General features: G+C 42.5%; 1 protein-coding gene across 2 annotated transcripts in view; it reads right to left on the bottom strand.

Annotated features, from left to right (window-relative positions):
- ARHGEF9 (Cdc42 guanine nucleotide exchange factor 9) overlaps positions 1 to 24878 on the bottom strand; it is a 197952-nt gene that overhangs the window by 99829 nt on the left and 73245 nt on the right. Inside the window, exon 1 of one of the 2 annotated variants that reach the window (XM_075260246.1) lies at positions 8534 to 8762. The exons of the other annotated variant lie outside the window; for it this stretch is intronic. Within the exon in view, the coding sequence (XP_075116347.1) occupies positions 8534 to 8578 (45 nt within the window). The 5' untranslated portion in view covers positions 8579 to 8762. Of the gene's footprint in view, positions 1 to 8533; positions 8763 to 24878 lie in introns of those variants that run through there. 2 annotated transcript variants of the gene reach the window in all.

Genomic DNA, 24878 nt, shown 5'->3' with positions numbered 1-24878 from the left:
CTCCGGGTAACAATAGTCACTGGATTGTGGAGATGAGCGCGAGATGAATCATGTAAAATATTAGTCAGAATTTCCAATTCAGTCCATCTTCAAATCATAGGAGCTTGAGAGCAGGACCCAAGGGAAAAACTTCACAGGTCCTCCAAGATATATTATGATATATAAGTATGGCAAACAATATAAGAAAACTTCATCACAACGAGGCGGTGATCAAAATGACTTTTACCCATTTAGAAAGGATCAGGAACCTGAAAGGTTTCCTGTGTAATATGGTCCAGAAATGACAGTGCATTGCGTGGTGTGAAAATTTTTAAAGCCCATGAACTCTAACAAAAATTAATGCACCCTTTGTGAACCGCCTCCCACAATGCCTCCTGTCACCCAGAATGTCTCCTACCTCCCTAATATAAATTATGTCCCAATATATTAAACAGGTGATCCAACTGCCAGGACCTCTGCTGATCACATGGGTACCAGTAGTGTTCACATGCCAGGAGTTGTGCTGCTCACCCACCGTAAACTGTGCACTGCTCGAGTACCTAAACCCAACATCGTATGGCGAGTGAGCAGCACATTTCCCAACATTTTAACAGAACTGATCACTGCACTGTCCTAGAACCCAGAATCGGACCCAGATTGTAATGATGGCCTATCCTAATATTTGCTCCTAATATCCTACAGAGTTTAATGCCCCCCATAAGATATGCGTGCCCTTCCCTGTCTCATACAGTACAAGAGGCCCCCATTACTGCCCCCATCATTGACATGTACAATAGAATAGCTCCCATCATTGTCCTCATAGAGTTCAATAGCCTCCATCATTGCCTTATACAATACAATGGCCCTATCAATGTCTATATACAATATGATGGCACGATCGCTATACAGTATAATACCTCCCATCACTCCCTTGTATAGTATAATGTTTCGCATAACTGTCCTGTACAGTATAATTCCCATCACTGCCCGTGTACAGTATAATGGCCCCCATCGCTATCCCTGTACAGTATAATGGCCCTCATACAGTATAATTGCCTACTTCCTTCAAAAAGTGGTAGAGCAGAAAACCTATAGCTTCCTGCTCTACCAGCTTCAGAGAAGGGTTGGGGCACCTCTTGTCTCTGATTCTGCAATAAAGTTGTATTCTTAAGAACTGGATTGACCAAACCGGGGCGAACTGACTGCATCCCACCCTTTTTTTACTTTGACCACAGCTCATATAGACAGGGAACTGTATCTGATGTGTATACTGAAGTTTGCCCAAACAGCTTACTGCTCAGGACAAGCCCTATACATAATACTAGGCAGGAGAGAGCCTTGCACAAGGGTGTGCATACTGTAGTATAGCAGTAGTATATATCTCTGACGTCTCTGCACTAGAGTCAAATTGTTCATGCAAGCAATCCTGCAATATCTTATAAAGGTGCACACTGTTCACACTACACAGTAAAACATTTAAGAGGGAGAAAGTCAAGAATGAAGAAAGGGTTTTACACGCCCGCCCTGAGAAACCAAGTAGTGCTAAAAATAAAGTTGCACATTTACTGGAGGGAAGGTGCCTCACATGTATATTCATAACTCAATCCTGGAACGCCAGAAGAAAGTAGATCTTATGTTAAATACGGGTTTTCTCCCTTGAGACAAATATTTACAAGTGTGTGTGTGTGGGGGAAGCATCTGTGTACTTTTCCGATGAAGTGTAGCTGTAGACTTTTGGGGGCATATGGACAGCTTTGATTTACTTTGATAATCCCTTCATTTTGTCTGGGTACCAAATCTTGCACTACAGACTCTTCACGATTAGACAATGCAAATCCAACTTTGCAATTGCTATCGTTGCATTTCTACATCATGGATTGCAAGAGCGGCTTCACTATTTTATGTATACGATATGGAGATCTGCGCCATGTCCTACAATATCTGTGTGGTTCCTGGCCATGACATCTACAGAAAGGATGAATTAATTGTAGAGATCTTGGACCACGATGACTCTCGGTAGGCACAATGGGTCAGGTCCAGATTTCTGAAAGGTAATGACATGTTTACATTTGTCATCTCTGCAAAAATCCGTCGTCTGAGAACTTTAAAATATTTATTTTTATAGTGTTTTAGGGTCTCCTTAGTAACTAAATACTACAGTGTGCTTTATGCAACTAACCAAGCGTTTGTTTTGTGCGTGCTAACTCCAGGATGCAAACCCAGGAGAAACCACCGACCTGCACAACAATGTTACAAAATACAGGATCTCAATGGAAATAGATCTAGAGGGCCCTCACATAACATTGTTAATTCCTTTGCTGACTAGGGAGACCCCATTTTTAATATAAGCCCCATTTTTCAGACAAAGCTTCATATGGGGTGTTAGTTCCACAGATATAAGGAGGTTTGTACATGTCTTGGAGCTTGGTATCATTTGCATATTTGTGTATAATATGAATTTTTGCACAATAGTTAAGTTGCATTCCCCTCTACCTCCAATTATAAAACATCTTTCTGTAAACGAATAGAACAAGTGACCATTAGAAACTTTGTAATATATCTCATTGAAGAAATATGTTTCCTTCTTTATTATTGAGAGGAGTTACTCTTTACATAGAAGTCTATGGAAACTCACATCTCCAAGCATATACTTCAACATGTCTATATTACGGACTGGGTGAACATATGGTTTTATTGAGTGTTTGGCTGGTATCCATTGGGAATCCCAAAGGCTCGACTGCGGTTTTCAATGCAACTATATAGAAAAATAAACCTATATCATAGAGCAATGGAAGAAAATATCTCACTGAGCCGGGGCTCCGTTTAGCAGGGTAATTTTATTGTTGAAGCCATGTTGTTGTATGTGGCAACTACAGCTCAACCACGATGTATGAACAGGACCGAAATCAATTCCTCCACCATAAAAACTTTTAAAGCAGAGCAATATCAAATAAAATCTTCTGCATGAACCTTCCACCTCCAACGAAAGACACATCTGACTACAGCGTGACAATATCAGTTCCTTCACATCCATCTGATAAGTAGAAGGATTGCGCTCAGTAATAAAAGCGATTAAGGGGATCGGTATAAAAATATAGATACATTTTCGCTACACATTAGGTTACTGGTATCTTAACCTGTAACAATACTGTACTCATGGAGTCTATGTCACCGGACACGTTACAAAATTGGTTATTTAAGGATCCAACTTTAATGGATTAGTCCGGCGTGCCTAATGGAGGGAGCAATTAAAGGGGCCTTTGTGTTGCTATAAAAGCCCCATTGTTCTCGTTCTATTTTGTACAATATTGTAGAATATACCGCCGTTTAGCCTGCTCTTTAGATTCACTTGCCCATATCATTGAGTACATAGACCTCCGACTGGGCGATTATGACCTAAATCAAAAACGCGATTAATCGAACAATTAGGATTAATAGCAATTATTTAGGTCATGCTCCTTCTAAAACCTTTTGTGTTGGGCGAACGTCACAAGATTTGTCTTGCAAGGTTGGCCAGGTGGTTTTATTGCTAATATGCTCCAGAGTATAATAAGCGGAGGCCAAGAGGAGGTAATCAATCAAAAAAATTGTGTTACTCACCTCTCCTGGGCTCCGGTCTGGGTCTTCGCTCTCTTCAGGCTTCCTGACTGACGTCAGGGACTTGATCTGGGTCTCGGTGATCATATGGCATTGTGATGCAAAAACACAAGCGTTGAGACACCACTTGAGTGCTGAAGCCCAATCAGTAGCCTCAGTGGTCCTTGACGTCACTCAGGAGACCCAAACAGAACAGGGAGTCGTGTTTAGTCCCAACGAAACTGCCAAAACCCCACTGATGTCACCATATGGACTTGCAGGAAAGTAGAAAAGGGAACCTGGCAGGTGGAAATTGTAGTGCAAACTGCAGGTAGCATGTTATAGAGTGGGGGTAGGGAACCTTGGCTCTCCAGCCGTTGCAAAACTACAAGTCCCAGCATGCATACTTGCTCCGCTCTTCTTGGAAGTGAATGGAGCATGTTGGGAGTTGTAGTTTTACAGAAGCCGGAGAGGCGAAGGTTCCCCACCCATGTTGTAGAGCATGAGGAACTGAGCAGATTGATGCATAATTTTGTGTACAACTAAATCCATTGAAATCTCTGCTCTGTCTATGTTGAAGAGTCAAGGAGGCGGTCCTATCAGTGATTGATAGCTATGTCGTTTGCCCCCTGCTACATTTGCATATCTATAAGAAGATATTATCCCTGCGTTGCTTCTTAGGGTTCTGCCCCTATTAAAGTCCCATAAACAACACTGTATTGGCATGGAAGGCCTTCTAGACCCCTTTAACCATAGCGCATGTACTTTATTACTGGCTAAAAAAAATCCAGTCCAGGCCTCTTCTTCACACTGTAACCCTGATGCATGAGAATATATCTTTAATGAAGTGAAAGCAGGATCGGAAATACCTGAATTTCCATCCTAATACTGCGCACATTTACGTCACTCATAGGTGACCCACATAGATAAAGGCGTCGTGTTCTGCAGGGATCGTCCTATTGTGCATAAGTGTGCACAAATCTCCAGCTAAACAACTCCATAGGGATCAATGATTTATATCGCCTCTTCCCGGATACTCATTAAAGCAGTAAGACACTTGCATAAGGTTAGAAGAAACAGACATCTTTCTGCAGCAATATTCAGAATACATTAGGAAAATTGCCTATGTGATCTACTAAATAAACCAGTATAACATAGGGGAAGAGGATCCTTGTACAAGAGGTCTGTCTGTACCTATAAAGATCTATGGGACTTGAAAGAAACGCTGATAGTTTTATAAGGTTACGACGGCTTTTGTAGTTTCACGTCCAGGCCTGGGAAACATTGTAGCTAGAGACGTAGAATTGATTTGCAAGGTTTGAGATCTGCAGTAAAGCTGAGTGATTCGCATTGTGGGAAATCAATGGAGAAGGGAATTTTTAAAGATTCACTATGTTCTGTGTTGTGGCTGTATTGTTATTTTGTTATGTATTTGTGGTATTATAATGCACACATACACTATATAATACAAAATATCAATGACTCGCAACAATGTAACTGACCAAACTCCTTCTACAACTGGATCAAAGTGAGCCTGTGACCTCTCTTGGCCAAATCTAGTCCTCTGTTCCTAATATATCAACAGCACAAACTTCAGCTGGGTTATATAAGGCCGGGTTCACATCTGTGTCAAAGTCTCCATTGCAGTGACGCAGTCGAAAATCGTCAAAAAAAAAAGCATTGCAATTCTAACTTTTTCATCCTACATTTCCAGTTTAAAGGACTGGACACCCCGCGGACCCTATGCTACAACAGCGGGTACACACAGGGGACCAAAGCCACCTGCAAAAGTGACTTACAGCAGCTTTTTCTCCTTTTCCTCATTGAGAACACGTTAGTTTAGATGAGCCGAGCATGCATGTGCATGTGGAAGTTACATAGAATAACTGGTGGTCAAATAAGCTATCAACAGCGAGTGAAAGTGTATGGGCAGCTCCTCTGCTTTACTCCATTAACAACATATTTGTTTGGATAAACCGAGCATGCATGTGTATGAGGAAGTTAGGAGAATGACCTGATGGCCAAACAAGGTTTCAGCCAACAGCTACTGAAAGTGTACGGTCACTTATCTGCTGGAAACAAATCTCAGGTTGTTTTATGTTTTAAGCATAAGAATGAACTATTGTAACAAAGTAACAAGCAGTGAAAAAACTATAAATAAAAAAATTATACACACAAATATAGAAAAATCACGGCATTATTCCATATTATGCAACAAAAGTGCACAAAAACAGAATTTAAACCCAAAATGCCCGAATGGACAAATTCATTGTAACAGTTAGCCAATTCTTACTCAACATAAGAGTTTCATGTATCATTCCAAGCAATGCAAGAGACAAAATGTTGGCTACATTGATACAAGGTCTACACGTGGCACATCCAGAGGTGCAGGAAGGACAAACAGTAAAGAAATAAGTCTATGCAGTTATCCAGGGAGGGGAAGTTATAAGATGTCCTAAAAATATTCAAGAAAGAAGAAAAATCCCAAATTGTCCTCTACCCCATGGATCAACAAAAATAAAGAAAAAATAGGAAAAGGAGCCAACAAGGTAATGCAAGACATAAAATACTGGACACATGTAGAATTCCCTTTCCTATTACTGAAATTCGGTTTAGTGTCTATCAGGTCTCAGCTACTGGTTTTTAGGGTCATGTGGGGTGGTCAGGGGCAAAGACCTCTAGATAGATAGATATGAGATTGATAGATAAGATAGATGGATGGATGGATGGATAGATAGATAGATAGATAGATAGATAGATAGATAGATGATAGATAGATAGATAGATAGATAGATAGATAGATAGATAGATAGATAGATAGATAGATATGAGATTGATAGATAAGATAGATGGATGGATGGATGGATGGATAGATAGATAGATAGATAGATAGATAGATAGATAGATGATAGATAGATAGATATGAGATTGATAGATAAGATGGATGGATGGATGGATGGATGGATGGATGGATGGATAGATAGATAGATAGATAGATGATAGATAGATAGATAGATAGATAGATAGATAGATGATAGATAGAGAGATAAATAGAGAGATAGATAGAGAGATAGATAGGAGATAGATAGATAGATAGGAGATAGATAGATAGATAGATAGATAGATGATAGATAGATAGATAGATAGATAGATAGATAGATGATAGATAGATAGATAGATAGATAGATAGATAGATAGATAGGAGATAGATAGATAGATAGGAGATAGATAGATAGATAGATAGATAGAGAGATAGAGAGATAGATGATAGATAGATAGATAGATAGATAGATGATAGATTTTGTTCTTATTATTAATAGATACATTGTTACATACACAAGAACAGACAATACTCATCCGCATATATAATAAAGCCGCCCAGAATGATTTCATTTTTATGCAAAGAGTTGTAAAAAATAAAAAAAACCTCTATGCAGAGACTCGGTAAAATCACAAATATCAAGGAGCACTTAGGTAAATCCCTGCGGATTATTCACACATCACTTTGTGAGAGATCAGTACAATCCTGTTCACTACGGATTATATTATCCACCCAATAAAGCGTATTATGGCCACGACTCCCGGATTTCTATCCGGCTCCTAAACTTGGTCCCATAGCACCTGGCCGGGATCCTGCTCTCTATGACTCCACTGCACAGACTTGGCTCCATTAGATAATTCATCATAACCAGTTCAATGAGCACCTAGGAAAAACCAGCAAACCACATCAGACTGATGGAGTGGGTAAAGCGTCTCTGCATGGTCTGAACTGACGCTAGAGGGCTAATTCACGCAGGTCCATTCCCCAGTATAAAGATTTCTCGGTATTAATGAAATGTGTCATCACCTTTTGCGATTGGTTAATTACAAAACATGAGCTCCGAAGACATAGTATGTATCATACAGCAGAAAACACAATGCTCCCTGTCATGACCAAGTAAAGTGGGAAGTAATTGCATCAGTCACCAGCACATCGGGCCGCGACCCTTTTACTAGGAAAGCTATGGTAACACTGGAATAGTGATGTACCGGAGAAAAGCATTCTCCTCCTAGCAACAGATGCTTCAACTGGAGGTCACTGCCAGAAGTGAAGTGGGCAGGTCCGCAGAGTATATGGAGGAGGACAGGACAGGTCTATGGCAGTAGTGCACACATGCCCTGGCTTCTATCTAATGAAATGTATCCATATAGAGAGAGATTGCAACATTCTGACATTATTCTGCTTCCTAGGCCTGCATGGGATGGTCATGTATGGATACAGGTGACATCATATGTCACAATATGACATCACTGCCAGTATACAGGCCTGGATCCTATCGCTCAGCCATTACAATCCTACCATTCATTTCTGATATGTGATATGAATAGCTGAGTGCTTATGGCCGCAAGAGAAACACAAGATCTCTATCAATTATTCAATCTAGGAAGCAAATGAAAAGCCCCGAATGTTATTCCACAAACACCTTCCAATCCATCCAGCTCTGCTACCTCCCCCATTGCAGCATTTATTAACCCTGCATGGTTTGCACAGCTTCCACATCCAGCACCAAGCATTGCCAGCAGCCCGCTGGAGCCGGCTCTATTTTTAGCTGCAGCTGTCAGTTTCATCCTTTGGCTGAGGCGTTCGTATAATGGGAATAGGTCCCCTCCAAATAGTAGAATAAACCCATTGTCAGCCAGCGAGGCCTGCAGCATCGGGATTGGGGGGGGGATTACTGCAACAGAAGCACAAAAACAGACAAGCAACAAAGCAGGTAGAGGAGCCTCAATATAACAAAGTGTCCTTACATTGGTACATGCTCTGGATACCTCAATATGGGATGAAGGGTCTAGTAACCTCCCTCTGCACACAGATGCATCTCCATGTTCTGTAGAGCCAGTAATGATGTGTATAAAATGGCTGGAGCTTAGCCCCGGAGATCTGCGCTGCCTCTCAGAGAGAAGGGTAGAGATAGCAGCAGCAGCTACCTGGACTCACCATCCCCTCTCTGCCGCTGGTCCATGCTAGGTGCTGCCGATCCATCCTGAGCGACGCTTGTGGCCCCCTTACTCCTGGGTTTGACCCCCCTCAATGACAGCTGCAGACTCACATCTGTCTCCCTCTGCGTTATCAGCACATTGGCTCTTAGCTTTGGGGGGTTTTCTTGGGTGGTTGAAGGAGACCCTTTTGCTTTGTGTGTCTCTCACTCTCATACACACACATCCCCTCCCCCTGTCTCGCTCTCATTCCCCTCCTTCTCACCCTTTTTATTCTCCGTCTTTCCCATTTACTCTCATCTCTAGAGTCAGAAAATTCCTTCTAATATTCACAATCGTTTGGTTTGGACAGAAGAGGATTTATTCTTCGGCTATATTTTTTTCTCATTATTCTTTTTGCATATTTTAGATTCAATTAGATTCAATCCAGACATGTATTATTATTATTATTATTATTATTATTATTATTATTATTATTATTATTTGTTTTTATTATTATATTTTATAATTTATTATTATTATTATTATTATTATTATATATTTTTTTATTATTATATTTTTTTATTATTACTATTATTATTATTATTATTATTATTATTATTATTATTATTATTATTTATATGTTATTATCATTATTATATTTTTGTTATTGTTATTACTATTATTCATCATTATTATTATTATATTTTGTTATTATTACTATATTATTATTATTATTATTATTATATTTTATAATTTATTATTATATTTTTGTTGTTGTTATTATTATTATTATTATTATTATTATTATTATATATTTAGATTTTATAATGAACTAGCTTCTGCCCACGACGTTGTCCGCGAGTTGTTGTTGGCGCTGTGCTACATCTGTGCCCATGGCCCACCCACAACCTCCCCCGTTCTCCCACTACCCCAACAACTCCCCGCACACCCCTCCCCAACCGCTTCACATGCCCACTGATTCCCCCCACCCGGCAGAGGCGGCATGGTACATTTCCCCCGCCACACACGCAAAACTTGGACACCCGCTAGTGTAGGTGACCTACACAGAGGCTGCCTACGTAGGCTGCCGACATTTGCTCCCCCCCTTCAATTCCAAAATCCCGTACTAACCGAAGCAGCAGAGCTGATGCTGCCTGCGTGGCCCTAGAGCACAGCTCCATGTTCGCTCCGCCGCTGACCGTCCATTCAATGCCATTTTCTTCAGCTCGTACAGTGCCCGGTTTCAGTCAATATAGATCCGCCCACACAATAGCGCCATCCAATCCGGGAACAGCAGAAGGACCTGTGATGATGTCATCTCGGGTCCTTAAGCCTAGCCAGAGCACACATTTGGCGCTCGCGGTTGGGAATTCCGGGCACTTAGCAGAATTTCAAGTAGCCTATGTCTCACTCCAGGTGGCCAGCTAGGGATGTGGGAAATGTCAGCCAAAACCGTTCAGCCGTTTTTCCATGATTGAGGACCGAACATCCAAACACACAAACTTTCACATTTATAATATTGGTAAGATTTTACCATTTCACCTATTATCTTGGGGACAAAATCCTGGATATATAAACTAAGCCAATAAAATAACTATTATATATATACATATATATATTACTAGCTGGTACCCGCGACTTCGTCTGCGGTGATTGTAGCAGTGGGTATATACAGGCGCGGGTAAGGTTTTCGTACTGTGTATAAGGTATGGGATATGAAATGTAACTTTGTATCTTGTTGTTGCTGTAATTCAGAGAATACGTGAGACTTTTGTGTTGAAGTTACTTTGTATTTGACCTGCTATACGGTGTTGTGAGAAACTTTACATAGTGACTTTGGGACAGAGGTATTTGAAGTTAACCCCTTCCTGCCAATGGCATTTTTTGATTTTCGTTTTTGACTCCCCTCCTTCTAAACCCCATAACTTTTTTATTTCTCCGCTCCCAGAGCCATATGAGGTCTTAATTTTTCCTGGGACAAATTTTTCTTCATGATGCCACCATTATTTATTCTATATAATGTACTGGGAAGCAGGGAAAAAATTCAGAATGGGGTGGATTTGAAGAAAAAATGCATTTCTGCGACTTTCTTACGGGCTTTGGTTTTACGGCGTTCACTGTGCAACCAAAATGACATGTCCCCTGTATTCTGTGTTTCGTTACGATGCCGGGGATACCAAATTTATATGGTTTTATTTACATTTTGACCCCTTAAAAAATCCAAAACTGTGTTAAAATTTTTTTTTTTTTAAAAGTCACCATATTCCGACAGCCGTAACTTTTTTATACGTGCATGTACGGGGATGTATAGGGCGTCTTTTTTTGCGGGGTCGGGTGTACTTTGTAGTTCTACCATTTTCGGGAAATGTTATTGCTTTGATCACTTTTTATTCAAATTTTTATCAGAATCAAAACAGTGAAAAAACGGTGGTTTGGCACTTTTGACCATTTTTCCCGCTACGGCGTTTACCGAACAGGAAAAATATTTGTATAGCTTTGTAGAGCGGGCGATTTCGGACGTGGGGATACCTAACATGTATGTGCTTCACAGTTTTTAACTACTTTTATATGTGTTGTAGGGAAAGGGGGGTGATTTGAATTTTTAATCCTTTTTATTTGTTTTTATATTTTTTTTACTTTTTTTAAAACTTTTTTTTTGCATTTATTAGACCGGCTAGGGGTATTGACATGGGTGGGCGGTGTCGCGGATTGTCAGAGCGGTGGGGGTCGGCAAACATGGCTGCTCCGGAGCGTTAAAGAGCGCCTCCTGGAGTATCGGTACGGTGAGGGGCAAAGTGGTAAAGTATATGTATATGTGATTGTGTGGGGTTAGGGGTGAGGCTGTAGAGGGCAATATGAATTTTGTGGCTTGCTATAGTCCAAAGTGTGTGAGATTGCAGAGATGGTGGTGTGAGTTTGGGTTTTGTGGGGGTCCTGGCACAAACGTATGTGCGCTATTGTGACGAAAAGTAGCCTATTGTTTAATCGAGTGTATTAACTATGTTTGTGGAAAATTTCAGCCAAATCGGTGGAGCGGTTTTTGCGTGATTGAGGAACAAACATCCGAACATGCAAACATCCAAACACACAAACCCACAAACTTTCACATTTATAATATTAATAGGATTATTATTATTATTATTATTATTATTATTATTATTATTATTATTATTATTATTATTATTATTATTATTATTATTATATTTATGACATTTTTTGGTTCCTTTTGCTATTTGGTGACATGACATTTTGTTGTTCTGTGAGTTTTTATGAGAAATATAAAAGGATAAGTGTGAATGTCGCCACATCAGAGAGGTGTGCCGGATGGATTAGGGAGCTCTCATGTAGGAACCCTATAGAATTAAGGAACATTCAGTGCATTTTAATGAACTACAAGTAAAGTAAAATGCACATTTAAAAAAAAAAAAATCTATGCATATTAAACACAATAAGGAAGTTTTACAAAAATGCTCCAGATTTATCACAGTGACTAATGCTAGATGAAAAATGAGACACCGCCTTACAATGTATCATTTATATCACCTATTGGTTGGCTCACTGTGCCAAAGAATTTAGCCCCAATCTTTTTTGATACAATCTTTGCCCTTATTTACTAATCGTCAGACAGGGTAAACGTGGAAGATCTGAAAATACTCCAGTTTTACCACAGTGACTGATGCTGGATAATAAATCTCACAGATAGGAGACACGTTTAGGGCAATTTAGGGCCAGCCGTAGGATCACCCTTGTCGGGGCAGGAGTCAAGAATTCCTCTTGCACTTTTTACTTTTCCACTCCTGAATTTGCCTCCCATTGGGAGAGAGAGATTGCAGCAGGACGCGGAAAAAAGAAGCGTCCTGCTCGATCTTGCCATGAATTCCGCCCATTCGTCCAGGTATAATCAAGAGTCGGATGACATGATAGAATGCTGATGCATGCATTGGGGCCACACGGTGGCTCAGTGGTTAGCACTGCAGCCTTGCAGCGCTGGAGTCCTGGTGTTCAAACCCCACCAAGGACAAAAACCCATCTGCAAGGAGTTTGTATGTTCTCCCCGTGTTTGCATGGATTTCCATCCCATATTCCAAAGACATACTGATAGGGAAAAACGTACATTGTGAGCTCTGTGTGGGCTTACAATCTACATTTAAAAAAAAAAAAAAAAAAGAATGCTGATGCATGCATTGGCATCCCGTAGCGGCTAGCCCTCGCGAACATGCTTTTCGTTTTCCACCATGTGGACAGACCCTAAGGCTTCAGACACAGAAATGATATGGAGACCCTCACCAATCTTAAGTTGTGCACAAATGCTGGTACAGATAGATTTCTAAGACGTGTTGGGACTGGTTATGCAACCAGTCCCGGGGGTGACAATATTCCATTGTCTTAGCTCAGCAATGCCTTTAGTTTTGCTACATCTGTACACTGCAACATCTTATCCTACACCAAATAGTCTATGCAGTAACGCCTTTCATTCATAAATATTCATAAACTCAGGATCTTACAAAGAATAGGAATGCACTTTATTTTGCATGAGGATCTAGACCGTATCTTAAATCTGCAGAGGATGAGAGCGCGCACCCCGCTGCATCTGCATATTCAGGAGTTAGTTAATAAGCCTTACTGTATACTGTACGACTCCAGCAAATAAATATTTCATGTGGATTTCGGGTTGTGCTGGTTCAAAGCTTTTATAGATAAAGAATTGGAAATGTGTCATTGTCGCTAAGCTCTAATACCAGGCCATGATAAACCATAGAGAATGCCGCAGACTTATTGCTACACCAACCCCCTTAGGACATGTCGCAATTCTGGAAAAAAACAACAGATCTTTAGGGAAGCAATATAGAACAGGGCAGCTAGTGGTGGGATCCCATAGAAGAAACTTGCAGGGCGGGCTTGTGACTATTTAGGTCTTGGGTCTTCCAGTAACCTGCATTTATTTGCACTCGCTTGCTTTTGATCATTCACAATTGCATCTCCAGTCCGTTCACATGGAGGAACCTTTAGGCTATACTCATACAGGCATGATGATACTTGGCTAGTCGGCACCAGTGTCGCAACCTTTTTTTTCACAGACCGATTGACTTTCAAGCCTGGACGTCAAAATGGGGTCATATTTCCAAACCGTTAAAATGTAGAGCGGACTCTGCCGGTTAGACAGTGATGTAGGATCCATAGGACTTGTGTGCTGACATCGCAAGGAGCACAAGCAAAACTCTAGGACTTTTACGTTAGGTTCCCACCTGTGTACGCACACCACCCAACCTTCCCGATTTCCGCGGGACATTCATGATTTTGGTGACGTGTCCCGCGGTCCCGGTTGGAGGGAGGTATGTCCCGATTTCAACTCAGATCTGCATCTGGAGGACACAGATCTGAGTTGAATACATATGCGACTAAAGCAAGGAGCTGACACATCTCAGCTCCTTGCTTTGCTGCTGCACTCCAGCTACTGGCTGTGTAGGCGCGATGTGATGACGTCACATCGCACCTACAACTGTGTTAACAAGACTGCGGAGAGAGCGGCGGGGGAGCGAGGAAAAGGTGAGTTTAAGTGGTTTTTGTGTGTAGACATTGAGGTGGAACATGAAACTGGGGGCAGATGAAGGAGAGGACGGTATGACACTGGGGGCAGAGATGGGGGGACATGAATCTGGGAGAAGAGATGGGGACATGAATCTGGGGGCAGAGATGGAGGGGACATGAATCTGGGGGCAGAGATGGGGGGACATGAATCTGGGGGCAGAGATGGGGGACATGAATTTGGAGCAGAGATGGGGGACATGTATCTGGAGCAGAGATGGGGGACATGAATCTGGGGGCAGAGATGGGAGGACATGAATCTGGGGCAGAGATGGAGGGACATGAATCTGGGGGCAGAGATGGAGGACATGAAACTGGGGGAAGAGATGGAGGGACATGAATCTGGGGCAGAGATGGGGGACATGAATCTGAGGGAAGAGATGGGGTGACATGAATCGGGGCAGAGATGGAGGGACATGAATCTGGGGCAGAGATGGAGGGGACATGAATCTGGGGGCAGAGATGGAGTGGACATGAATTTGGGGACAGGGATGGAGGAACATGAATCTGGGGCAGAGATGGGGACATGAAACTGTGGGCAGAGATGGGGGACATGAATCTGGGACAGAGATGGAGGGGACATGAATCTGGGGGCAGAGATGGAGAGGACATGAATCTGGGACAGAGATGGAGGGGACATGAAACTGGGGGCAGAGATGGAGGGGACATGAATCTGGGGGCAGAGATGGAGGGGACATGAAACTGGGGGCAGAGATGGGGGACATGAATCTGGGACAGAGATGGAGGGGACATGAATCTGGGGGCAGAGATGGGGGGACATGAATCTGGGGGCAGAGATGGGGGGATGTGAATCTGGGGGCAGAGATGGGGACATGAAACTGTGGGCAGAGATGGGGGACATGAATCTGGGACAGAGATGGAGGGGACATGAATCTGGGGGCAGAGATGGGGGACATGAATCTGGGACAGAGATGGAGGGGACGTGAATCTGGGGGCAGAGATGGAGAGGACATGAATCTGGGGGCAGAGATGGAGGGACATGAATCTGGGGGCAGAGATGGGGACGTGAAACTGTGGGCAGAGATGGGGGACATGAATCTGGGACAGAGATGGAGGGGACATGAATCTGGGGGCAGAGATGGGGGACATGAATCTGGGACAGAGATGGAGGGGACGTGAATCTGGGGGCAGAGATGGAGAGGACATGAATCTGGGGGCAGAGATGGAGGGACATGAATCTGGGGGCAGAGATGTGGAGACATGAATCTGGGGGCAGAGATGGAGGGGACATGAATCTGGGGGCAGAGATGGAGGGGACATGAATCTAAGGGCAGAGATGGAGGGACATGAATCTGGGACAGAAATGGAGGGGACATGAAACTGGGGGCAGAGATGGGGGGGACATGAAACTGGGGCAGATGAAGGGTGTATATGAAACTGGGGGAGAGATAGAGGGGGGACATATAATTTACGGGTGACTGTAGGAGGATTATACTGTGTGTGGGCCCATGGAAAATGAATGAGAATGGGCGGAGTCAACATAAAAGTGGGTGGAGCTAAATTCACACATTTTGTCCCTCTTTCAGTTCTTCAACAGTTGGGAGGTATGGTGTACGGGTTTCCGTTCTTCAGCCAAATCTGCTTAAAAAGTGGTTACCCGTGGAAACCTGCAGACCCCATAGACTATAATGCGTCCCCCGGATTTACGCCTGGTTTCTGTCTTGAAAAATGTGGAGAGAAAACCACTGCTTGTAGGACTTTTCTCTCCACATTTTTCAAGTGGATTCGAGGACAGAACAGGAACCGAGCGCTGGTGTCAATGATGACATAAGTCGAGGGTTGCTAATATTGTCTATATTTAGGATCGATCATTGATCTGAGATCAGTGGGGTCCGACCCTCAGCGCCCCTCTATCAGCGGATATGCAGAGTGTATAGAGCAACCATTGCTCATTGCAACACAGATCACTTTCTTTCACAAATGAATAGATTATTGATGCGAAGGTTTACTCATCATTTATACCAATGTCTCCACAATTCCCTTTCAGGATTCTCTTAGTCACCGTGAGGTCCATGTGCTGTGAAACCTATTGAGATGTTGTAGGTTACATCGTGAACAAGAGGCCGATAACCACGGATTGAAGATTTCTCGAATTAATGAGGCAGAGTATTGCTCAGAAAAGCTGAGTATCTCGGTGGGCCTGCGATGGGGGCCGTGCAGGGCCGTGGTGGAGTAGAACGAGCTCTGACTCAGCTCAAACAATGGGAAAATCTTGAGTCAGAATCCGAATCCTTTCTGAATACGTTCAGCGATCAAACAGGTTGTGTGTGTACGTATGCTGCCATATGTGTATATAGCATCGCAACGTATTAACAGACAAAACAGAATGCATAATGGGAATAAATACTACAGAAGTGATCGTAAGCAGAAGGATAACAGCCCAGGTTATGAGCAAGTCAATGAGGATGACGATTTCATGGAACTCTAGTAGCGTTTTGGGAAGTACAGACAGCGATTTGTTCTTCAGGTTGCATTGAATACGGTCCTCGAGGTGATAATATGGGAACGTGTATATTGGCGGCACTATCGTAACGTAAAAGCCAATGCAAAGATATTCTGTCACGTGTTCATATAAGCACACACTATGGGATTCTGGATTATTTCTAGATTAATGCATTTATATAGAGAGTATAGAGATCAGATCTTCACGCTCACAAGTTTACCATAGTCTTGTGGAAAGGCTCCTATCCTTCGCTGGCAATAAACATTTTCTTGTGGCCACTTACCCCTCGTTCCGTTCGGGGAGTCCGCATGCAATGGCAAGCGCTGTGCAGTAAAAGCACACGGACCCCATAGACTATAATGGGGTCCATGTGTTTGCCGCGCACTGCCCGCACGAATCAAGCAGACAGGAAAGTAGATTGCAAACTACTTTCCTGTCCACAAGTTCTATGCAGAGATCTGGAGGCAAGCACACGGACCCCATTCTAGTCTATGGGGTCCATGTGCTTTCATTGGCACCGCTTGCAATTGCGTTTGGTATTCCATTCAGTCCATGTGGACTCCCCTGGACAGAATACAAATGCAGATGTGAACCAATCCTTACACAAGCGTACTGTGCATGCAGCACGCTCTTGTAAACCACAACCACAAGAAAATGGCTGCAGACATGCCCAAAGCCCAATGGCAGAGCCAACTGCGCATGCCTGGGATTTAGAAGACCAGCGCCGGAAGAAGACAACGCAGAGGATGGGGCAGAGAGGCGTGCCAGAAGAAGATGGAGAGTTTTCAAGCAGCACTGGGGACACCCCCAATCCTGCAAGAAAACTCATTTGCCTACAGAAGAAAACCGGATTTCTACCGAATGGCGGCGCGGAGAAGGTCTAAAGGTCGGAGAAGAAGAGACGTGTTAGTATTATAATACGGGATTCTAATGATAGAATGATAGAATGAGATATCCCTTTAAGTATCTGTAGGATCCATATAATGACCAGACTACAATATAGGAATACAACTTATGAATATAATTACCGTAAGGAAACATGTAATGACTTGCAGCGTGTTAGATAATCCAACAGGACTGTTATTTGGTGTCTTAGCATGTTCTAGCATGTTGTCTGTAATATGTGCAGAAACAGATCTGAAAGGCAGATTCTAAAAATAATAAGATTTACAGGCGACGCCAAACGTGCTTTGAAATTGAAATAATTTAAGTATTTTCTTGTAATTAGCAGTTTTCGGATGGCATGTCTTCTAGCATCATCCACTTCAGCCTCGAGAGCCCCTTTTGTTTCAAGATTTGCACTTGCTGATTGATGCAGAAGCATTCTGTCAGACGGCGAGATGGAAAAAGTTGGCGTTGGAAATTTTTAACTTTCTCACTGCTGAAGAAATTGCTACTGAGTAGAACATAGTAGGGATTGCAACACTGGAAACATTGTAGCGGTAGGATGCAAGGAATTTAGCAAGGATCCATCATCTCTACTGACATGTTCTTGGGGTTTCCAAGGAATTTAGCAAGGATCCATCATCTCTACTGACATGTTCTTGGGGTTTCCAAATGTGCCGATGTGTCTGGTATCGCAACTCACACCAAATGGACGTGTGAGGTTCACTATATTTTGAGGAAAAATGGCAGAGACTAAGTATCCTGATAGCCATGGCCATGTGCAGAAATGTTCTCTTGCTAGACTTTTCTCTCCGCATGATTGGTGCAGACACCACGCGAAAAACACACGGACCCCATCGGGTCCGAACGCGGATGTGAATTGGGCCTTAAGCAGGTGATTCCCCGTGTTCTACCAGGATGCTACATATATCGCCATATGTTCATCGCATGACACATCACATAAGATAAAATCCCAGTGACGGAATCTAATAACGGATACATGTTGCATATGGATAAGTAATCATTTGCATTTTTAGATGAGAAAATCCCCGATGACTCAGATTCTGTAACATCTCTATAGACACAGAACTATTAAATGAGCCGTCTGGAGTTCTCTAGCCGATGTCCATCTTTTTCTCCCGATACTTGTTTGCCTGGCAAAACACAGTTTCTTGGAGTGTATGGAGCGTAGGATGGTGATTTTCCCTTCACTGCAACTGTATTCATAAGGTTGGCCGGAGTCCATACCTGACGCCTGCTCTTTCAGTGATGGGATAATGACCCAGCTCAGGTGTCAGTCCCTGCCAGATGTGATCTAATGACACCTCCCCCATAATAGGTCCAAGGAAATTATCTTTTGTCCTCTGTGAATCCAAATGTACCCCGCTCTCCGGTCTCGACAAATCCCCTGCTCACGGGGTAAATCAAGCTGATAATTGTAGCCCATTCACTTGGCAACGTGCCTGTCCCTTAACGTCCTCCCTGCCAATGAATATAGAAGTTCAAGCTCACCGATTTGTTCTCCAAAAGTAACTGATATAATCCAAATCACTTGCAACAGTAAAAGATTAGAATAGTATCAATTTTATTATCTATATAATGAATTGAGTAGTGATACATACATATAGTTACATAGTAGATGAGGTTGGATCCAAATCCAACCTATAACCCTACAATCCCCTACAGTGTTGATCCAGGGGAAGGCAAAAAACCCCATGAGGCTCAGATGGCCATGAAAAGATAGATACGGTATAAATTGTCTAGATTAAGACAAGTAACACATAGAAATACTACACAATAGTAACGCAGAATGGGAGTGATATCTGACGTGGACCATAAAAAAAAGCACATTATAGATATGACTGAGTAGGGTTGAGTGGGATCAGATCCCGATTGGCGATGGAGCAAATTTCACGATCGGGATCGTCTGGAAAATAATCGAAAATTGGATTTTGAAATCTCACGATTGGCTCAACCCTACCATATATATACAGTCCTATGAAAAAGTTTGGGCACCCCTATTAATCTTAATCATTTTTAGTTCTAAATATTTTGGTATTTACAACAGCCATTACAGTTTGATATATCTAATAACTGATGGACACAGTAATATTTCAGGATTGAAATGAGGTTTATTGTACTAACAGAAAATGTGCAATATGCATTAAACCAAAATTTGACCGGTGCAAAAGTATGGGCACCTCAACAGAAAAGTGACATTAATATTTAGTAGATCCTCCTTTTGCAAAGATAACAGCCTCTAGTCGCTTCCTGTAGCTTTTAACCAGTTCCTGGATCCTGGATGAAGGGATTTTGGACCAGTCCTCTTTGCAAAACAATTCAAGTTCAGATAAGTTTGATGGTCGCTGAGCATGGACAGCCCGCTCTCAAATGATCTGAAAACAAAGATTGTTCAACATAGTTGTTCAGGGGAAGGATACAAAAAGTTGTCTCAGAGATTTAACCTGTCAGTTTCCACTGTGAGGAACATAGTAAGGAAATGGAAGACCACAGGGACAGTTCTTGTTAAGCCCAGAAGTGGCAGGCCAAGAAAAATATCAGAAAGGCAGAGAAGAAGAATGGTGAGAACAGTCAAGGACAATCCAAAGACACCTCCAAAGAGCTGCAGCATCATCTTGCTGCAGATGGTGTCACTGTGCATCGGTCAACTATACAGCGCACTTTGCACAAATAGAAGCTGTATGGGAGAGTGATGAGAAAGAAGCCGTTTCTGCAAGCACACCACAAACAGAGTCGCCTGAGGTATGAAAAAGCACATTTGGACAAGGCAGCTTCATTTTGGAAGAAGGTCCTGTGGACTGATGAAACATAGATTAAGTTGTTTGGTCATACAAAAAGGCGTTATGCATGACGTCCAAAAAAAACAGCATTCCAAGAAAAACACTTGCTACCCACTGTAAAATTTGGTGGAGGTTCCATCATGCTTTGGGGCTGTGTGGCCAATGCCGGCACCGGGAATCTTGTTAAAGTTGAGGGTCGCATGGATTCCACTCAGTATCAGCAGATTCTTGAGAATAATGTTCAAGAATCAGTGACGAAGTTGAAGTTACGCCGGGGATGGAGATTTCAGCAAGACAATAATCCAAAACACCGCTCCAAATCCTCAGGCATTCATGCAGAGGAACAATTACAATGTTCTGGAATGGCCATCCCAGTCCCCAGACCTGAATATCATTGAACATCTTTGGGATGATTTGAAGCGGGCTGTCCATGCTTGGCGACCATCAAACTTAACCGAACTTGAATTGTTTTGTAAAGAGGAATGGTCCAAAATCCCTTCATCCAGGATCCAGGAACTGATTAAAAGCTACAGGAAGCGACTAGAGGCTGTTATCTTTTCAAAAGGAGGATGTACTAAATATTTATGTCACTTTTCTGTTGAGGTGCCCATACTTTTGCACCGGTCAAATTTTGGTTTAATGCATATTGCACATTTTCTGTTAGTACAATAAACTTCATTTCAATCCTGAAATATTACTGTGTCCATCAGTTATTAGATATATCAAACTGACATGGCTGCTGCAAACACCAAAATATTTAGAACTAAAAATGATTAAGATTAATAGGGGTGCCCAAACTTTTTCATAGGACTGTACACTATACAATTAGGGTTGAGCAATCGGGATCAGGAAAGATTGGATCCAGATCGGCGATTGAGCAAATTTCACGATCATGATCGGCTAGAAAGTGATCGGAAATCGGATTTTAAAATCGATCCTGAAATCTCAAGATCGGCTCCACCCTAACTTTGAGGCATCCTGATCCTATGGGTTCCTTCATGTCATGGAAGATCTTATCGGGATCCTGTTGACAAATTAAAAAGGCCCCCATAAGGAATTCCTCTTCACTTTCCACAACTGGTATTTTCATCATGGTCTAGCCACAACGGGATGCAGCGCATAAGCATTTGGTTGTGGCATCCCGCTACTGAATGCGCCTAATGAGCATTTTTCCGCATCCTGCTGCGATCTCTGCCTCCCATAGGAGACAGATAATGGGAGGAATCTGCTGCAGATTTGGGAGCAAATCGGCCAACATTTATTGAAGGCGCACGACAACTATAAAGGAGACCCCAACCTCCCCCAACACAACTCTTTGCAGCCTTCTTCACTGATTCCCTTGCACTTGAATTTTTTTCTCCCGTCATTCCCAAGCAATCGTTCCTGTAAGTTTCAGCAGCCATTATGCCAATATGACTCTCTACTGTCATGTGGTCGCTACTTGGCTGGAACGGACAGACAGGGATCCTCCACCTGCCACTACAGATACTGGGTGCTGAAAATAACAGGAATGTTGCAGGAATCAGTATCAAAGAGTTGGAGTTGGTGGGTGGGGTGAAAGGTCTTCTTTACCTTGTTGTAGATGAGACAGTAGATGATCAGTAGATCTCGTGATCTGCTCAAAGTCTAGGGGCTTCCAATGTTCCATGTTCCTAGGAATGATCACGATCAGCAAAAATGAAACGTGTGTGTCAATGGAGAGAACTTTGCAGACTAAAGATATTAAGTTGGTGCAATTCCCAATATTCGTGTGGCCATTTCTGACCATTGCACCTGAACAGTTACTAAAGTGCTGAGCTGGGCCAAGGTCTGGTGCAGATGATCTTCTCCTCATCAAATCAATAATCCCTATTTTAGCTCCTTTCAAGCTCCAGTTGTGCCCGGGGAGCCGCTCTACTGTACTGAGTCTAATATCATTCTGGACTTGTATGCGCTCAGTAGTTCCACTCGGGTGCAGAATGCAGTTATTTCCATATCATTTGGGGAGGATTTAGACAGATTCAGTGTGTTACGACACTGATCTAATTTAGCGCTTTACAAGCCAATGGGACCGAATATCACATAATGGTCACTTAACCTCTGCCTTATAGATCTGAACATTCCCATGTCAGCACATTCAGTGAGAAGTCACTCTCATAAACCACTGCAGGGGGTTGTGGATTGAACTAGTTAATATCAGTAGTAACTGTATATTCAATGTATATAATCATGTATCGATGTCACTTTGTAGAACATCCCTGTGGAACAGAAGGGAGAAGTATAAGAACATCCTATAGAATTGCTATTCCATATGTAACCATTCTTGGCGATGGCTCAAGAAAAATGCTGAAAAATCTGCAACAAAAAAGCAGCTATTCCGCAATATTTGGTCTTAACCTAAATGAGCCTTTATTAACTCCCCAGAGCACGGAAATAAGGATTACAGAAGGAGGTGTCGGCAACTTTACTAATGGAGCTCCTGAACAGAAAATAAAGAGAAAGAAAACAGCTCCGAGCAGCTCCTCATGTGATTTTTTTTTAACTTGTTTACCCCCACTGGGGCACCATTTATTTTTCTATAAAAGACATACATACATCAATAACATCAATACAATTACATATACATACATACAAATATCAATAATTCCAAAAAGTTCTATAACATCTACAACATAAAATATCTTTAACAATCAAATAACTTTTTATCTAGACCAATATCATACATAAGTGATATATTATCTATACTTCTCCAAACTCTAGCTCCTCATGTGATAGCGCTTTGGTACTAGGGTATGGGATCAGAAAAACGTATAAATGGCTACTCACCTGTGAATTGGTCACAACCACCATAGATGCCTTGAAGGGATTCTACCACTAAATCGCTTTTTTTTCCCCTTTAGACGTCGGAATAGCCTTTAGAAAGGCTATTTGTCTCTTACCTTTAGACGTGGTCTCTGCGGCGCCATTCCTTAGAAATACCGGTTTTAAACGGTATGCAAATGAGTTCTCCGCAGCAATGGGGGCGGGCCCCAGCGCTCAAACTGCAATGGGGGCGTCCCCACTGCTGCCAGAGAGCTCTCTCCAGTGACGCCTCCATCTTCAGCTGCAACCCCGCCTCTTCTGTCTTCCGTCTCGGTCCAACCTCCGACGCCTGCGCAGTAATACATGAAGCGCACTGCGCACGCGTCGGAGGTTGGACCGAGATGGAAGACAGAAGAGGCGGAGTTGCAGATGAAGATGGAGGAATCACTGGAGAGAGCTCTCTGGCCCCATTGCCGTTTGAGCGCTGGGGCCCGCCCCCATTGCTGCGGAGAACTCATTTGCATACCGGTTAAAATTGGGATTTCTAAGGAACGGCGCCGCAAAGACCACGTCTAAAGGTAAGAGACAAATAGCCTTTCTAAAGGCTATTCCGACGTCTAAAGCATGAAAAAAAGCGATTTAGTGGTAGAATCCCTAGAATATGTTGGAGCTGGAGATATGGACATATAGAGATCAGAGCTTACCAGCAGGAACTCAATGGGATTCAATGGATAAAATCTGTCAGCTCTGTCCAGTTCAGAAAGAAGAATCCAATCGCAGGATCAATCCATAAAGATGAATCCATAAAAAGATGGATAAAATCTTCCTTTATGGAAGCAGAGCGGCCGCCATCTTTAAAGACCCACCATCCGAGGCTGAGTATCATATACCAGTATTCACGGTGCCTTGGCGGATCTTTAAAGATGGCGGCCACTCTGCTTCAATAAAGCAAGATTTTATCCATTTTTTTATGGCTTCATCTTTATGGATTGGTCCTGCAATTGGATTCTTCTTTCTGAACAGGACACATCTGCCTGCACTGTAGAGTGATAAGGGAAGAAAATTTCTCATACGCACCTTTTTTGGAAAATGTTTTTAACCAAAAACATAAAAAAAGATCCATTGTCTTTAAAATCTGCAAAATATTTGCCAGTTCTAGTAGAGATAAGCACAAAAGTTACGTTAAGTTCACACCTGCAAATGGGGTTCCATTTGGGGAAACCTAATCCACGTAAAACATGGTTAGCCCAGGAAACCTGTGGACCCATGGACTATAAGGGGGTCTGCCGATTTCTGCAAAAAATGCAGAAAGCAAAGTGCTGCAAAAAGGGAACGGAATCCCCAATTGGAACCCAGCCTAAAATAGACGTCTACTGCTGCAACATAGTATCAAAAGAAGAATAACATGGATGAAATATGGTAGGCTATAAGAAAATGAAAACAATAATTGGGATAATCCACTTAAAATGTGGTTACCCCAGGAAACCTGTGGACCCATGGACTATAAGGGGGTCTTCTGGATTTCTGCGAAAAATGCAGAAAGCAAAGTGCTGCAAAAAGGGAACGGAATCCCCAATTGGAACCCAGCCTAAAATAGACGTCTACTGCTGCAACAAAGTATCAAAAGAGGAATAACATGGATGAAAAACGGTAGGATATAAGAAAAGGAAAACAATAATTGGGACCTCTGCTGACGAAGCCCAGTTGTATATTTTTTGCTTGACATTGTCATCTCTGGGGACAAAGCACCAAGGACAACGGTGCTCTATTTTCCCCTGCTGAGTATGACTACCGCCATCCAGACGTCTCTCTGTACCTGCCCCTGCTCCATCTCTGTCCCTTGTTGA

The sequence above is a fragment of the Leptodactylus fuscus genome, chromosome 11, assembly GCF_031893055.1.
Source record: "Leptodactylus fuscus isolate aLepFus1 chromosome 11, aLepFus1.hap2, whole genome shotgun sequence".
NCBI lineage: Eukaryota > Metazoa > Chordata > Amphibia > Anura > Leptodactylidae > Leptodactylus > Leptodactylus fuscus.
The sequence above is the reverse complement of the archived record's forward strand: the minus strand, read 5'-3'. Positions and strand labels throughout refer to the sequence as shown.